Consider the following 17,489-nt stretch of genomic DNA (forward strand, 5'->3'; position numbering starts at 1 on the left):
GGGTCTTCCGGGCACCCCCCAGACACTCGGCGAGGGTGGACAGACGGCGCGGCTGGCTTTCCAGGAACGGCAACAGGCAGTGAGGCGCGTCCTGAGGGTGCCCCGGGCGAGGCCCTACTGACCACAGGGAGGCCGAGCCCAGCTCCACGAAGATGGTGCCGGGGAGCCTGGCCTGCATCCCCCCAGCTCAGCCTCGCCCTTCAGGCTCCTCTGCCCCCAGCCCTCCCTTTCCCACGCGCCCGTCAGAATCACACACACACACACACATGTCACAAGATAGCACACGTATTTATTTCAAGGCGACACGGGCACACACTGCGAGCCACCCGGGCCGCACTCGGCGGTGGGCGTCCAGGGAAGCGGCTTCCTGGCACTGGAAGCTGGAGGCGCTTGGGGAAGGGGAGAGGGGGAGAGGGGAGGGTATGTACAAGGGGCCCAGCACGCAGGCCCAGCACACAAGGCGGCGGGCACCCCCTCAGCTCCGTCTCCTTGTGTCCACGCTCCTGCCTGGCGGGTCACTTCACCTGTGGACGACAGAGGCAGCGTGAGGCACTGCTCGGGGCGGGTCTGGGTGCCCGGACCCCCAGCCCGCCCGCCTGCTCAACCGCCCACCTTGAACAGAGTGACGGTCGTGCTGTAGAAGAGGCTGAGCAGGAACAGGACGATGAAGGTGGAGGCCATGGTGTTGAGGTTCTCAAAGCCCTCCTCGTCGGCGCTCACCTCCCCCCCTGCAGGGACACAACGTGGGGCTCAGTGCTGCACCCCAAACCCCCTCCCAGCCACCCATCCTCCTGCTGCCCAGGGCCCTGGCGGTGCTGCCCCCGGAGGGCGGGGCAGGGTGGGGCAGAAGCGAGGGCAGCAGGGCAGGTCTGAGCCCGGCAGAGCTGGGCTCCCACAGCCGCCTGGAGGCCAGGCAGAGTCCCCGTCCTGAGGCCCTGGGCACAGGGTGACAGCAGCTCACAGACACAGGGGTGGGTGCCACACAGGGCCGGGATAGGGGGCCCAGTGGAATGCATTCAGGGTCCCGGGCTCTCCTCGAGGGGGTACGGCCAGGGCCACTTGGGGTGATGAAGCTGGGAATGGGGCCTCCTGTCCCCTGCGAGTGGGGGTGGCAGTGGGGGCAGGCACAGGTCTGGGACCGAGGGACCCTCCTTGCTTCCTCAGCGGGACTCTCACTCTCTCCTTCTCAGAGTGGAGGGCGAATGTAGGAGGCCATGGGGGGCTCTGGCTGGCGTGTCTGCCCCACTAGGAATCATATCTCTGGGACCCAGAGGTCTGACAGACACCCAAGGCTCGGGGCAGAGTGAGGCTGGATGGACAGACAGACACATACAGTGGGGTCTGGAGCCCCAACACAGATGGGCCTTTGAGGCAGCTTCTGGAGTCCAGGGCCCCAAAGGACCAGGAGCACAGGGTGTCTAGGGGTTGCCCAGGGGCCGAGCTCTCTGCTGGGAACGGGCCCCCCCGGGTCCCTGTGCCCCTCACTCCCTGCTGCAGGTGGCTTCTGTCCCCACCAGGTTCCAGGGCCAGGTGTCTGCGGGGCAGAGCCCGTGGATCAACCTCCCTGCCTCCGGGACACGCCGACCACTTCTGTTCACTGGGGTACAGGGCCTGCTGCTTCATCAGCCGCCTGCCCAGAGGCCCCTGAGCCCCTGCCCAGGCCTGGGCGGGTGCCTGGTCAGAGTCCTGGTGGGCTGGCCCCTGGGTGTACCTCCAAGGGCAGACAGAGGACAAGCAGGCTGGACAGGAAGCCGTGCAGCAAGCGTGGCACAGAGGCAGGCGTCAAAGGCACCGAGTGACCTGGGCGCACAGGGTGGACATCTGTGTGTGTGTCTGTGCTGTGTGCACATGAATGTGTGTGTCTGTATGTGCTTGTGTCTGTGCAAATGGGTCCATGTGCCCGTGTACACCTGTGCACCCATGACTCATCTGTGTGAGTGCCCAGGTGAGTATGTGACCGTGTGTGCATGTGTATATGAGTGTGCATTAACTGTGTGTCTGCCTGCATGTTTGCATGTTTGCACACATGTGCAGATATCTGCGTACATGTGTACATCCCTGCACACGTGTATGTGTACACATGCCAGTGTGCTCATGTCTCTCGCATGTGTGTCTCTAGAACAATGTGCATTCGTGCTTCTCTGTGTATGTGTCCACATGTGTGGATGTATATATGAGTGTGCACATGTCTGTGTACACATGTTTGAATGTGTAGATATTTGTGTGTGTATCCATGTCTTTGCATGTCTCTGTGTTCCCACATCCACTGCACATGTCTCTTTGTTCATATTCATTTGTGTATGTCTATGCCTGTGTGCCTGTGTGCTTCTTTGTGCATGTGTCCATACTTTGCATGTGTCTATGTGTATACACACACGTGGCACCACACACACACACACATGCACAGCAAACACACGTGTCTATGTATTTGCACACACCTGCACATGTGCATGTGTTTGTGTGCTCATGTTATAGTATATGTGTCTGTGTCCGCATCCATTTATGTACATGTGCCTGTGTGCCTTTGTGTATGTCCATGCCTGGGCATGTGTCTGTGTGCATGCATGCATGTGTGCACATGTGCATGTGTTGTGTGCCAATGTCCACGTCACGTGTAGCTGTGTCCATGTGTGTGCATATCTGTTTATGTCTGTGTGCATGCATGCATGTGTCTCTGTGTGTGCATGTGTGCATGTGTGTTGTACACCCATGTCCCTGTGAGCCCATAGCAGCTGTGGAGAGGCGGTGAGCATTGCACTGTCTGCTGTGAGCACTCTGCAGGGCTCAGGGCTTTGAGAGGCGAGTGGGAAGCCAGTGGGTGAAGCAGGGGTGGGGGCAGCACAGCCGTGGCCCCAGCGGGCGAGAGCATTGCTCACTCGGACCAGCATCTTTTGAACAGACATTTTTATTTCTGGTTTTTATAGAATGCAACACCCCACCCATTGACACAGTCAGTTTGCATACATGCACACACAGCGACAGGTCAGCCAGAGGCTCCGGACCGCCCTGGAGGGGCAGCCTGGGGTCAGTGGCAGGTGCTGGCCAGGTCAGACATGACCAGGGACACGTTGTACAGGGTGGGTTTACCGGTGGACTTGTCCACGGTCCTCTCGGTCACCGAGTAGGGCAGGGCCTCGTGGGCCACGACGCAGGTGTAGGTCTCCCCGGCGCTCCAGTCCTCCTCGCTCACCGTCAGGACGCTGTGGACGAAGTACAAGCCGGGGGCCTGGGGCTCGGGCACTGGGGCGCTGGTCACATACATGTCGGAGGACACAGGCTGCCCTCTCTGCAGCCACTGCACAAACACGTCAGGGGGCGAGAAGCCCTTCACCAGGCAGGTGACAGAGGCCGACTCCCGCAGGCTCAGCTGCTCCCGGCTGGGTGGCTGCACGTACACCGAGGGCATGTGCTTGGCGACGTCTGTGGGAAAAGGGGCGGGTGAGCTCAGGTCGGGGGCGGCGGGGTTCAGCCCCCGACAACAGGGGAGCAGAGGGCATGTGTGTCTGTGTGTCTTAGTGCATGATTGTGCAGGTATCTGTGTGCATGTCTCTGTGTGTGCCTGTGTCCGTGTACCTGTTGCATGCCTATGCATGTGTGCCTCTTGCTTCCGGGCCTACCATGGGATCCCCAGCGCTGGATGCCATGTGTGGGAGGGTCTGGGGTGGCGGGAAGGGGGGAAGCCTACCCTTGGGCCTGAAGATGGTATGCTTCAGCGGCGAGGGCAGGTCCGTGTGGGTCACCGTGCAGGTGAACTCCTCGCCCGACTCCCAGTCCTCCACGCACACCGTGGCCTTTCCCATGGCACTGAAGGTGGCGTTGGGGTGGCTCACGGAGATGTTGGTGTAGGTTTGCATCTCAATGCCATTCTTGCGGGTCCAGGAGATGTGCAGGCTGTCATAGGTGGCCAGGTCCGTGACCAGGCAGGACAGCGTGGCCTCCTTGGTGAGGAAGATGCTGGCGAAGGTCGGGGGGATGGTGAAGACTCGGATGGTGGACGTACCTGGGACAGGACAGGGGTGGTCAGGCCAAGGCGTCGACTTGGCGGAGCCTCTCCTGGGCCCTGGGGTCCTGCCAAAGGGGATACCGGGTCCCGCCCGACAAGCCTCCCTGGGGGCCCCCCTCCCCGCCCCTGGCCTCTCCGGGAAGCCAAGGCTCGGGGAGCTGCAGGCCCGTCAGGGGCAGTTCTGCCGACCGAGAGGACACCTGTGTGCTGGGGGCTCTGCCAGGGCGGGATCACTCACTGGGGCCGCACATGGAGGACACGTTCTTCTGGAAAGTGAGTGCCTGGTGTTCTACTTGGCAGGTGAACACGCTCTGGCTCAGCCAGTCGCTCTCGGTGACGGTCAGCGTGCTGGTGACCCTGTAGGTCAAGGGGCGGGCTCTGCGCTCGACCTCTGGCTTGTCCGTGACGAAGCCGGAGGTCAGCAGCTTCCCCTCCTTCAGCCAGGACACGGCGATCTTCTTGGGGCTGAAGCCCGAGGCCTGGCAGATGAGCGAGGACGTGCGGAGGCCGGGGCCGGTGAAGGAGTCGCGGGGCGGGATGAAGACGTTCACGTGGGGCGGCAGCACTTCGCTGTCTGCGGGGAGGAGTCAGCGTCATGGGCCGCTGCCCCCCTCGCCCTCCCGGCAGCCCACCCGCAGGGGAAGGCCGCTCACCTGGGATGGCAAACTGCAATACTTTTTCGCCGTTGGGGTGTTTGACCTTGCATGTCACAAACTCGTCCGGGCCCTGGAGGATGTCGGCCGTGGGCAGGAGGACCTGCGAGCTGGCCTGGTACTTGCCCTCCCTCATGACCGAGGGAAAGTTCTGGACGGCACTGATGGCGCTGGCGTTCTTAAAGCTCCAGGAGAAGGTGACGGTGTCGGGCAGGAAGTCCTTGGCCAGGCAGCCCATGGCCACCAGGCTCTCCTCGGGCAGGGAGTTCCCGCAGGAGACGAGGGGGAAGAGGGTGGGGGCAGCAGCAGTCCCTGAGGACCCGAGCGAGCGGGACAGAAGAGAAAGGGGTGTGAGAGGAGGACTTCCCTGACTCGGCCGGTCAGGGGTCAGGCCCGTCGCCCCTCAGATGCCTCACGGGGCCAAGCCCATGACGACGGGTCCCCCAGATCTCGCCACCTGTGTGGGGCAGGCAGTGTGGCCAAGGCTCCGGCTGAGGAGGCTGCCACAGCCCCCACCCCGCAGGAGCCGGCTCTGAGCCTGGGGGATGGGAGCGGCTCTTACAGACATGTGCGCCCAGCTCCCGCCTCACACGACCCAGCCCCAGACCAGCGCGGCCTTCCCTCTGACCCCTGCAGCCACATGCTCAGCCCCAGTGCCTGGGACCCCCAGGCAGCGGCCGGCCAGCGAGAGAGGGGCCCCTGCGAGCCCAGCCCTCACTGCCGCGGCTCCGCCACATGGAGCCCTGCCCTGGGTGCCTGGGTCCAAAGGATGGTGTGTGATGGGGGACGAATATAGACTCAACTCAACTCATCCCAAGCACATCCAGGTCACGGGGTCAGCCCAGCCAGCTCAGCTCACCCAGATAATCCAGCCTAGCTCACCCTGCTTACCCAGCCTAGCTCACCCAGCTCAGTTCACCCAGCCCAGCTCACCCAGCTCAGCTCATCCAGCTCAGTTCAGTTCACCCAGCTCAGCTCAGCTCAGCTCACCCAACTCAGCTCAGCTCAGCTCACCCAGCTCAGCTCTGCTCAGCTCACCCTGCTCAGCTCATCCAGCTCAGCTCAATTCAGCTAAGCTCATCCAGCTCAGCTCCCCCAGATCCCCCAGCTCAGCTCCCCTAGCTCAGCTCCCCCAGCTCCCCCAGCTCAGCTCAGTTCAGCTCCCCCGGCTCCCCCAGCTCCCCTAGCTCCCCAAGCTCACCCAGCTCACCCAGCTCAGCTCACCCGGCTCAGCTCAGCTCACCCAGCTCACCCAGCTCAGCTCAGCTCAGCTCACCCAGCTCAGCTCAGCTCACCCAGCTCACCCAGCTCACCCAGCTCAGCTCAGCTCAGCTCAGCTCACCCAGCTCACTCAGCTCAGCTCACCCAACTCACTCAGCTCAGCTCAGCTCACCCTGCTCAGCTCACCCAGCTCAGCTCAGCTCAGCTCACCCAGCTCAGCTCAACTCAGCTCACCCAGTTCAGCTCAGCTCAGCTCAGCTCCCAGCTCACCCCAGCTCAGCTCACCTGCTCAGCTCACCCTGCTCAGCTCACCCAGCTCGGCTTACCCTGCTCAGCTCAATTCAGCTCAGCTCACTCAGCTCAGCTCACCCAGCTCAGCTTAGTTCAGCTCAGCTCACCCAGCTCAGCTCAGCTCAGCTCAGCTCCTCCAGCTCCCCCAGCTCAGCTCCCCTGGCTCCCCCAGCTCCTCTAGCTCCCCAAGCTCACCCAGCTAAGCCCAGCTCACACCAGCTCACCCAGCTCACTCAGCTCAGCTCAGTTCAGCTTACCCAGCTCACTCAGCTCAGCTCAGATCAGCTCACCCAGCTCAGCTCTCCTGGCTCCTCCAGCTCCCCTAGCTCCTCCAGCTGACCCAGCTCACCCTGCTCAGCTCACCCAGCTCAGCTCAGCTCACCCAGCTCAGCTCACCCAGCTCAGCCCAGCTCATCCAGCTCAGCTCCTCCAGCTGACCCAGCTCACCCTGCTCAGCTCACCCAGCTCAGCTCACCCAGCTCAGCTCACCCAGCTCAGCTCAGCTCACCCAGCTCAGCTCACCCAGCTCACCCAGCTCAGCTCACCCAGCTCAGCTCACCCAGCTCCGCTCAGTTCAGCTCAGCTCACCCAGCCCACCCAGCTCAGCTCAGCTCACCCAGCTCAGCTCAGCTCACCCAGCTCAGCTCACCCAGCTCCACTCAGCTCAGCTCAGCTCACCCAGCTCAGCTCAGCTCACCCAGCTCAGCTCACCCAGCTCCGCTCAGCTCAGCTCAGCTCACCCAGCTCACCCAGCTCCGCTCAGCTCAGCTCAGCTCACCCAGCTCAGCTCACCCAGCTCACCCAGCTCAGCTCACCCAGCTCCACTCAGCTCAGCTCAGCTCACCCAGCTCACCCAGCTCCGCTCCGCTCAGCTCAGCTCACCCAGCTAAGCTCACCCAGCTCACCCAGCTCAGCTCACCCAGCTCCGCTCAGCTCAGCTCAGCTCAGCTCACCCAGCCCACCCAGCTCCGCTCCGCTCAGCTCAGCTCACCCAGCTCCACTCAGCTCAGCTCAGCTCACCCAGCTCAGCTCAGCTCACCCAGCTCACCCAGCTCAGCTCAGCTCAGCTCACCCAGCTCACTCAGCTCAGCTCACCCAACTCACTCAGCTCAGCTCAGCTCACCCTGCTCAGCTCACCCACCTCAGCTCAGCTCAGCTCAGCTCACCCAGCTCAGCTCAACTCAGCTCACCCAGTTCAGCTCAGCTCAGCTCAGCTCCCCCAGCTCAGCTCAGCTCAGCTCACCCTGCTCAGCTCACCCAGCTCGGCTTACCCTGCTCAGCTCAATTCAGCTCAGCTCACTCAGCTCAGCTCACCCAGCTCAGCTTAGTTCAGCTCAGCTCACCCAGCTCAGCTCAGCTCAGCTCAGCTCCTCCAGCTCCCCCAACTCAGCTCCCCTGGCTCCCCCAGCTCCTCTAGCTCCCCAAGCTCACCCAGCTAAGCCCAGCTCAAACCAGCTCACCCAGCTCACTCAGCTCAGCTCAGTTCAGCTTACCCAGCTCACTCAGCTCAGCTCAAGCTCAGCTCACCAGCTCAGCTCTCCTGGCTCCTCCAGCTCCCCTAGCTCCTCCAGCTGACCCAGCTCACCCTGCTCAGCTCACCCAGCTCAGCCCAGCTCACCAGCTCAGCTCCTCCAGCTGACCCAGCTCACCCTGCTCAGCTCACCCAGCTCAGCTCACCCAAGCTCAGCTCACCCAGCTCAGCTCAGCTCACCCAGCTCAGCTCACCCAGCTCACCCAGCTCAGCTCACCCAGCTCCGCTCAGTTCAGCTCAGCTCACCCAGCCACCCACGCTCAGCTCAGCTCACCCAGCTCAGCTCAGCTCACCCAGCTCACTCAGCTCAGCTCAGCTCACTCCAGCTCAGCTCAGCTCACCAGCTCAGCTCACCCAGCTCGCTCAGCTCAGCTCAGCTCACCCAGCTCACCCAGCTCCGCTAAGCTCAGCTCAGCTCACCCAGCTCAGCTCACCCAGCTCACCCAGCTCAGCTCACCCAGCTCCACTCAGCTCACTCACCCAGCTCAACCAGCTCCGCTCAGCTCAGCTCAGCTACCCAGCTACTAAGCTCACCCAGCTCAGCTCACCCAGCTCCGCTCCAGCTCAGCTCAGCTCAGCTCACCAGCCCACCCAGCTCCGCCTCTCAGCCTCAGCTCAGCTCACCCAGCTCCACTCAGCTCAGCTCAGCTCAGCTCACCCAGCTCCGCTCAGCTCAGCTCAGCTCACCCAGCTCCGCTCAGCTCAGCTCCGCTCAGCTCACCCAGCTCACTCAGCTCCGCTCAGCTCAGCTCACCCAGCTCAGCTCAACTCAGCTCACCCAGTTCAGCTCAGCTCAGCTCAGCTCCCCCAGCTCAGCTCAGCTCAGCTCACCCTGCTCAGCTCACCCAGCTCAGCTTACCCTGCTCAGCTCAATTCAGCTCAGCTCACGCAGCTCAGCTCACCCAGCTCAGCTTAGCTCAGCTCAGCTCAGCTCCTCCAGCTCCCCCAGCTCAGCTCCCCTGGCTCCCCCAGCTCCTCTAGCTCCCCAAGCTCACCCAGCTAAGCCCAGCTCACACCAGCTCACCCAGCTCACTCAGCTCAGCTCAGTTCAGCTTACCCAGCTCACTCAGCTCAGCTCAGCTCAGCTCACCCAGCTTACCCTGCTCACCCTGCTCAGCTCACCTAGCTCAGCTCAGCTCACCCAGCTCAGCTCTCCTGGCTCCTCCAGCTCTCCTAGCTCCCCAAGCTCACCCAGCTCACCCAGCTCAGCTCACCCAGCTCAGCTCACCCAGCTCAGCTCACCCAGCTCAGCTCAGCTCACCCAGCTCAGCTCACCCAGCTCAGCTCAGCTCACCCAGCTCAGCTCACCCAGCTCCGCTCAGCTCAGCTCAGCTCACCCAGCTCAGCTCACCCAGCTCCGCTCAGCTCAGCTCAGCTCACCCAGCTCCGCTCAGCTCAGCTCACCCAGCTCAGCTCAGCTCAGCTCACCCAGTTCAGCTCAGCTCAGCTCAGCTCCCCCAGCTCAGCTCAGCTCAGCTCACCCTGCTCAGCTCACCCAGCTCGGCTTACCCTGCTCAGCTCAATTCAGCTCAGCTCACTCAGCTCAGCTCACCCAGCTCAGCTTAGTTCAGCTCAGCTCACCCAGCTCAGCTCAGCTCAGCTCCTCCAGCTCCCCCAGCTCAGCTCCCCTGGCTCCCCCAGCTCCTCTAGTTCCCCAAGCTCACCCAGCTAAGCCCAGCTCACCCCAGCTCACCCAGCTCACCCAGCTCCGCTCAGCTCAGCTCAGCTCACCCAGCTCACCCAGCTCCGCTCAGCTCAGCTCAGCTCACCCAGCTAAGCTCACCCAGCTCACCCAGCTCAGCTCACCCAGCTCCGCTCAGCTCAGCTCAGCTCACCCAGCCCACCCAGCTCCGCTCCGCTCAGCTCAGCTCACCCAGCTCCACTCAGCTCAGCTTAGCTCACCCAGCTCAGCTCAGCTCACCCAGCTCCGCTCAGCTCAGCTCAGCTCACCCAGCTCAGCTCACTCAGCTCTGCTCAGCTCACCCAGCTCAGCTCACTCAGCTCCGCTCAGCTCACCCAGCTTACCCAGCTCCGCTCAGCTCAGCTCAGCTCACCCAGCTCCACTCAGCTCAGCTTAGCTCACCCAGCTCAGCTTCACCAGCTCCGCTCAGCTCAGCTCAGCTCACCCAGCTCAGCTCACTCAGCTCTGCTCAGCTCACCCAGCTCAGCTCACTCAGCTCCGCTCAGCTCACCCAGCTTACCCAGCTCCGCTCAGCTCAGCTCAGCTCACCCAGCTCCACTCAGCTCAGCTCAGCTCACCCAGCTCCACTCCGCTCAGCTCAGCTCACCCAGCTCCACTCAGCTCAGCTCAGCTCACCCAGCTCAGCTCACCTGGTTCAGCTCAGCTCAGCTCAGCTCACCCAGCTCCACTCAGTTCAGCTCAGCTCACCCAGCTCACCCAGCTCAGCTCACCTGGTTCAGCTCAGCTCAGCTCCCCCAGATCCCCTAGCTCACCCAGTTCAGTTCCCCCAGATCCCCCAGCTCAGCTCAGCTCAGCTCAGCTCACCCAGCTCAGCTCAGCTCAGCTCACCCAGCTCAGCTCCCACAGCTCACTCAGCTCACCCGGCTCAGCCCAGCTCAGCTCCCCCAGCTCCCCCAGCTCCCCCAGCTCACCCCAGCGCAGCCCTGCTCAGCCTGGTGTTTTTGGTCAGAACGCTCAGGCCACCCGACATGCTCACCTCAGCGGAAGCGCCTCTCCCCGGACTTCTGTGCAGCTGGGCTCGGCCAGGTGGGCTCCTTCCCAGGGCCTCTTCCTGCCTCTCGCCCCTGATACGCCCGCTCCCAGCCCCAGCCCCGCTCCCGCTGGCATCTGGCTCCCAAGCAGCGCCCGTCACTGCCCTCCCCGTAGCCGGTCAAACACTCTGCCCACTTCAAGTCAGTGTACATCTGGTGGGGCTTGAGGAGCCTTGGGTTGGCAGAGTGCTCCCCCGCCCGCGCCCCACCGTCCGCCACCGGCTTTACCCACGTTCCCTCCAGAGAAAAATCACCCCTGGAACGGCCAGGACACGCATCTGCCTGACCTCGCACTCAGAGCCCCGCTCGGCGGCACACGGCGTGGGCCCTTCCTAACGCGCGGCCGTGACTCAGACCGGAGCTGCGCTCACAACTTAGGGGCAGACGGCAGCGGGGACAGACAGTGCTGCCCCGTGGCCAGCCACCCCGCCCGCAGCTGGTCGGCCACGGGGCAGCACTGGCCACTTTCCCTGGAAGGTTCTCTGGGGAGAGATAACTGGGAGGGACCCCCACAGGGGCAGCTTGGGGTGTCACACACCCAGCCCTCTCTGCCTCCACTGAGCACCAATGGCTCAAGCTCTCCTTCAGGTGGAGGCAAAGCTGTCAGACCTCTCTCACTCGCCTGCCGCTCACTCCACGTCTGGGGGGAGGAATGGTGGTGAAGGGGGCCTTTGTCCTGCAGCCATTCCTCCAACTCCACCGCCCACTCACTCGCTCACTCACTCGGGACTCAGTCTGGGACCCAATGGGCTTCCGCTTAGTCCACTGAGCTAACCCTAACCCTCCCACACATCCCACTGGCCTCGGGCCTCAGGGGCGTATTGGAAATCGGTCTGAAACAAAGGTGACTTTATCAGAGGTTGCAAAGTGCCTCTTCCTCACGGGGAGGAAACACTAACTTAAAAAGCCGGAGGGTCCCTGTGACCCCGGCTGTGGGGACAGGGGCCCTCGGAGTGAACGCGGGCCACGGGCTGACGGCCCCGCCCGAGGCGGTTTCACGGCTCACACGCCTCGCTTTGGACATGAACGCAAACAAGACGCTGGCGAGCCGAGTCCGAGAAACGAAAAACGAAACCCGGACCTAAAAGCGGAACTCCCGTCCCTGCCTCGGCTTATCTCACGGCCCAGCCGCAGGTGCTGTTTGCTCCGGAGACACGTTTAGATTTGTGGGCAAAACCCCGAAACCGCGTCTCGAAACCAGAAGCTATAAATGTGTCAACCGTGCTTCCTGGCCTCCGAAAATAGATGCCGGCCGGCCCGCTTCCGGCCGCTGGCTGCAGGTGTGTGCCCCTCTCACCCCCCGACAGCCGCCACTGGCTCTGCTCCGTCCAACAGCCTCAACTCGGTGAAAACTAATTTATCTTCATCAAAACTCAGCCCACGGTTCCCTGTCACCGCATCTGGCCAAACTGGCACCACTCTCCACTCCACAAAGACCTGACTTCCAATTATTAATTAAATAATGAGATTAAAAAAAAAAAAAAAACGACCAAAAAAACCAAACCAGTGACCTTAAAACCTCTCACATTTTAAAGTCACCCTTTTCTTGCCCTGGCCGGTGTGGCTCAGTGGATAGAGCGCCGGCCTGTGGACTTGAAGGGTCCCAGGTTCAATTCCTATCAAAGGCCACAGGCCCAGGTAGTGGGGCTTGATCCCCAATGTGGCTTGTGCAGGAGACAGCCGACCCATGGTTCTCTCTCATCACGGATGTTTCTATCTCTCTCTTCCTCTCCCTTCCTCTCTGAAGTCAATAAAAAGTAATTAAAAATAAAATAAAATAAAATAAAATAAAGTCACACTCTTCCTAACCATGTCCTTCAATGTGGCCCATTGCGGCCACCCGGCTCTCCTGGCGGGTAAAGAAGTCTACATACAATCTGGCATTTAAAAGAATTAAATCATAGAGAAGCCATGGACTTGGAAGAAATTAGATTCTAGCAAAGCAACGGACTTGAAAAGAATGAGAATGTGCAGCCTCCCTCCGCGGGCAGAGTGCCCCCGAGCCGCCTGCTCCTGGTCTGCAAACCCCCGGTTCTGACCGTGAGAAGGTCCCGCGGCCCCGCTGGCCCTCGGCCGGTCCAACCTCTCACCCGGCGCGGCCCTTCAGGCCCGCAGCCTCTTCCAGGGGCTCCGTGACCCCAGAAAAGCCTCTTAATTTCAGTCTCCGAAAGGCACCCGAAAACCAAGAGGCTCTGCAGTCCCTGCGCCCCGGCCCCTGTCCTCCCTGGCCAGCCTGCCTGGCCCCGGCCCTGGCCCCGGCCCCGGCCCCGGCCGGGGGTCACGTCCGAGGACCGGCCACTGATGCCCAGAAAGACCCAGCGAGAGGAGCGGGAAGGAAAGGCCCGAGGAGGGCATCGGTCTTACCTGAGGAGACGGTGACCTGGGTCCCCTGGCCCCAGTAGTCCATACCATAGTAATCACAGCCTTGCAATCTCCATCCTCGCCCCACAAAAACCGGGGCGCCGGCCCCTCACCGCCGGAGGCCGCCCGGGGACCCGCACCGTCTCTGGGCGCCGATGGAAGGTGGCCACCCAAGTCTCTGTGGCCGGGAGGGCCCTGAGCCCCTCAGCCCGCGGATGCCCTAGCCTGGCCCCGCGAAGCCGGGTCCCGCTGCCCGGCCGCCGGCCCTGAGCCCACAGCCCCAACCGGGACTCGGAGGTCCAAGTGACGACACTGGCCACCGCCCACGGCGGAGCCCTGGAGCCGGGCAGCCGGTCCCACGGCCCCGAGGCCTCGCTCGCTGTCCTTGGGGGAGGGACGGACGGTCTCCGGCCCCGCTTGGGGAACCCTCTCCCCGGCTCCCTTTCCTGACCTCCGAAATGCCTCGGCGTCTCCTGACCCGACCCCCACCTCCCCGACCGGAGGACTCACCGGAGGAGACGGTGACCAGGGTGCCCTGGCCCCAGACATCGAGCCAGGAGTCACATTGTGACAGTCGCACCCGGGTCCCGGGCAAGAACCGGTGTCCGGCACGGGCCTCCCGTCCCCTCAGGGAACGCCCAGGAGGGCAGAGGGGGCCTCAGGGCCCGGAGGCCAAGGGCGGCCAAGACCCAGAGAGACCCCGGCCTCAGAGCCCGGAGGAGCGGGTTCAATCCGTCCTCTGACCCGGGAGCCGCGGTGCCCCAGGCCCTTCCTGAGTCCCCAGCCCGGCCCGGACCTCCTGGACCCGAGACCCGACACACTCATTTCCCTCAAAAAGCACCAAAAACCCTCGGAGAGAGAGAGGAGAGAGAGAGGAGAGAGGGGGTGGAGGACTCACCTGAGGAGACGGTGACCATGGTGCCCTGGCCCCAGTAGTCGAAGTAGTCACATTGCCACCGGCTCCCCAAGGCCGCGTACAAAAACCCTGTCCCACCTGGCACCAGCCACCTCAAACCCCTCTCCTCAGGACTCCGCACCCCAAGATCGCAGCCCCTCTGCCTCCACCGCCCTGTCCCCCACGAGAGGCCGTCCGTCTGCAGTGGCCCCCGACTGGGGCCCCCGGCTGGGGACTCCGCAGAACCCCTCACGGAGCAAAAAAAACCAAAGTCTCTGGAAAGTTTTTCCCACCCGGACAGAGAGGAGAGAGGAAGCCGGCTCACCTGAGGAGACGGTGACCATGGTGCCCTGGCCCCAGTACTCGAAGTAGTCACATCGCCCCGGGCTCCCCAAGGCCGCGTACAAAAACCCCGTCCCGCCTGGCACCAGCCACCTCAAACCCCTCTCCTCAGGACTCCGCACCCGAGAACGCAGCCCCTCTGCCTCGCCGCGAAGGCCCCGGCCCCCACGAGAGGCCGCCTGCCGAGCGGAGACCCAGGGGCGGCCCCCGGGGAGGAAAAGTGAAATCCCTGGAGAGTCCCTTCCAGCCGGGACAGAGGAGAGAGGAAGCCGGCTTACCTGAGGAGACGGTGAGCGAGGTCCCCTGGCCCCACACGTCGAGAGCATCGCACGGGGACACAGTTCCCGGTCCCCCCAGACAAAAACCTGCCCCGGCCCCGGCGGCCAGACGCTGTCCTGCCCGGGGCCACAGGGACCCCCGGCTGGGAGGGCGACAGGCCGAGAGCGCAGCCTCCTGTCCCACAAGGACGCACCCGCCCTCCTGTCCCTCGTCTGAGACCAGACGGGGCCTCAGGCTCCGCACACCCCAGCCCGCTACCCGCCTGCCCCGCCATGTCCCCGTCGGACAGGACAGTGGACGCCAGACTCACCTGAGGAGACGGTGACCTGGGTGCCCTGGCCCCAGTGCTCGAAGTCAGCATAGGCACAGTGAGCGGGCCCGGGCCGTGGCCTCAGAAATCCCCGCAGCAGCCGGGGTCCCCGGGGAGGGAGCCGCAGGCGACGCCAGGCTGCTCGCTGCTCACAAACACCCCCCCACCCCCTGGGGCCCCGGCAGGCCCCCTCCAGCCCGGGTCCCCAGGGCTGGGTTTGGGCCTCCTTCCTGACACCTGGCTCACCCCTGCTGACCCTGCCCAGCTGCTTCCCTGCACCCAGCTGTGCCCCTTGGTGGGACGGCATCCCCGTCTCCTGCTCCCTCCCAGCCCCCAGCGCCTGGCCCTGGCCCTGAGCCCCGGGCGGGTGGGCTGCGGCTGGCTGGGTTTTTGTAGAGCTGTCAATCACTGTGCCCCAGTTAGCACTGTGGTGTCTGGCTTAGCCAAAACCTCCAGGCTGGGGCGGAGGCGGATCTCACACTGGGGGCCAGCCAGGTGGGGGGCTGGGGGAGGGGGGACACAGAGCAGAGGAGACCCCCCCCCCCTGACAGCCGGTCCTGCTTTCCCCTTTTCTTTAGAAACAAGAGCAGACTCAAGGCTGCGCTGAGTCTCTCTCACGCCCCTCCCCCCTCACACACGTTTGGGTTGTTCTCAGTGGAGAAAGGCCTCTTGCTGGGGAGTTTGGGGGGCTGATGGAACCCCCAGTCCATCGCTGACCTGTGGGGCGGCCCCCTGGGGTCTGTCAGGGGCTCAGCCGAGAGGCTGCTTTCTCTCTCTGGCCACATCTCGTCAATTCTACCTGCTAGCTGCCCCACAGGTGCGGGGTCCTGGGGGCGGCTGCTGAGTCACGGTGTCCCACAGGGTGGTTCCCGCCCAGACCCCTGGGGCGGCTGGTCCTTGGGGAGGGGTCTCAGGAGGGCAGTGCAGGGAGGGTTTCTCCCCCATACTTGGCAGGCTGCCGTCCTTCAACTCCCAGCCACAGATAGGGAAGGAGGATGGCACCAGCTCCTGTCAGAGGGGCTGGTACCAGGGGGAGAAAGGGCACAGGCTGGTGGGGGCAGGGGCTGGCCTGCAGGTGTGCCCAGGGGCAGGTTGTGCTGGGAGGACAGGAGCACAGACACAGCCCCATGGCCCCATGGCCTCACAGCCCTGAGGGCACGATGGTGCCCTGACCGCTGGCTGGGGGAGGGTGAGAAGTCCGTGTGTGTGTGTGTGTGTGTGTGTGTGCGCGCGCGCACGCACGCGTGTGTGAACATGAGTGTATATGTGTGCACTGGTGTGTACATGTGTGTACGTGTACACGACGTGCATGAGTGGGGTATGTGAGTGTACACGTGTGTAACTCCAGGCAGAGGCTGGCCTGGTGCCTGGACAGCTCAGAGGTTGGATGAGCTGGTGACCTGAGGCCCCGTGAGGGGCTGAACATGTCGGGGACTTTGCTTAAAGTCTCCTCCAGAAGGTTCTGCCTGGTCCCGTGTGGACGGATTTGGGTTGGGCTGGGCGTGTGGGGTGGGAGGCCTGTGCTGAGAGAGGTTAGGTTGCCCAGGGATGGTGAGCGGGACCATGGGCGCCCATGGGGCCAGGGAGAGCAGGACTCAGCAGAGCAGGCTCCCAGAATCCCGGGTCTGGAGAGATGGGGGGCCCTGGGGTGGGGCTGCAGATGCAGCGAGGGGCACAGTCAGGGTGGGGGACGAGGATGAGGATCGGGTTCTGGCCTTTGAGCCCTGGGTGGGTGAGGGGAGAGGTGCGGCCTGCCAGGTCCTCGGGCGTGAGTCCTGCCCTCAGGGCATGTGGGGGTGGCTCACAGCCCACAGGAGGCTCCTCAGCCCTCAGCCCTCTGCAGGCTCTTCCTGCAGCGGCCTCTGCTCTGGGCCTCCTGCCTCCCGCTCAGGAATAAGGGTGGGGCCACTCCAGGCCCTTCAGGAAGCACCTGTCAGGCTCCCCAGCTTCTGTGCCTGATGGGGGAGGGGAGGGGCCCACTCTGCCCTGCCGGCCCCTTTCCTCCAGCTCAGCCCCATCCATCATCCTCAGCCCCATCCCTTATCCTCAACCCCATACCTTCATCCTTAGCCCCAATCCCTTATCCTTAGCCCCATCCCTCATCTTTAGCCACAATCCCTCATCCTTAGCCACAATCCCTCATCCTAGCTCAATCCCTCATCCTCAGCCCTATCCCTCATCTTTAGCCTCATCCCTCATCCTTAGCTCCATCCCTCATCCTTAGCCCCCATCCATCATCCTTAACCCCATCCCTCATCCTTAGCCCATCCCTCATCCTTAACTCCATCCCTCATCCTTAGCCCCATCCCTCATCCTTAGCCCCCATTCATCATCCTTAACCTCATCCCTCATCCTTAGCCCCATCCCTAATCCTTAAGCTCATCCCTCATCCTTAGCTCCATCCCTCATCCTTAACCTCATCCCTCATCCTTAGCTCAATCCCTTATCCTTAACCCCATCCCTCATCCTTAGCCCCCATCCCTCATCCTTAACCTCATCCCTCATCCTTAGCTCCATCCCTCATCCTTAGCCCCATCCCTCATCCTTAGCCCATCCCTTATCCTGAGCCACATCCCTCATCCTTAACCCCATCCCTCATCCTTAGCCCCATCCCTAATCCTTAACCTCATCCCTCATCCTTAGCTCCATCCCTCATCCTTAGCCCATCCCTCATCCTTAGCCCCCATCCATCATCCTTAACCTCATCCCTCATCCTTAGCCCCATCCCTAATCCTTAACCTCATCCCTCATCCTTAGCTCCATCCCTCATCCTTAGCCCATCCCTCATCCTTAGCCCCCATCCATCATCCTTAACCTCATCCCTCATCCTTAGCCCCATCCCTAATCCTTAACCTCATCCCTCATCCTTA

General features: G+C 62.9%; 1 gene segment (V, D, J or C); it reads right to left on the reverse strand.

Annotated features, from left to right (window-relative positions):
- Positions 1 to 457: 457 nt before the first annotated feature.
- LOC118714884 lies at positions 458 to 14,954 on the reverse strand. The segment is given in 7 exon segments: positions 458 to 524; positions 613 to 728; positions 3,088 to 3,420; positions 3,686 to 4,000; positions 4,242 to 4,577; positions 4,657 to 4,968; positions 14,620 to 14,954. Coding segments are annotated over 7 exon segments (1,728 nt in total).
- Between the last annotated feature and the right edge of the window lie 2,535 nt (positions 14,955 to 17,489).

The sequence above is a fragment of the Pipistrellus kuhlii genome, unplaced genomic scaffold (genome assembly GCF_014108245.1).
Source record: "Pipistrellus kuhlii isolate mPipKuh1 unplaced genomic scaffold, mPipKuh1.p scaffold_m20_p_107, whole genome shotgun sequence".
NCBI lineage: Eukaryota > Metazoa > Chordata > Mammalia > Chiroptera > Vespertilionidae > Pipistrellus > Pipistrellus kuhlii.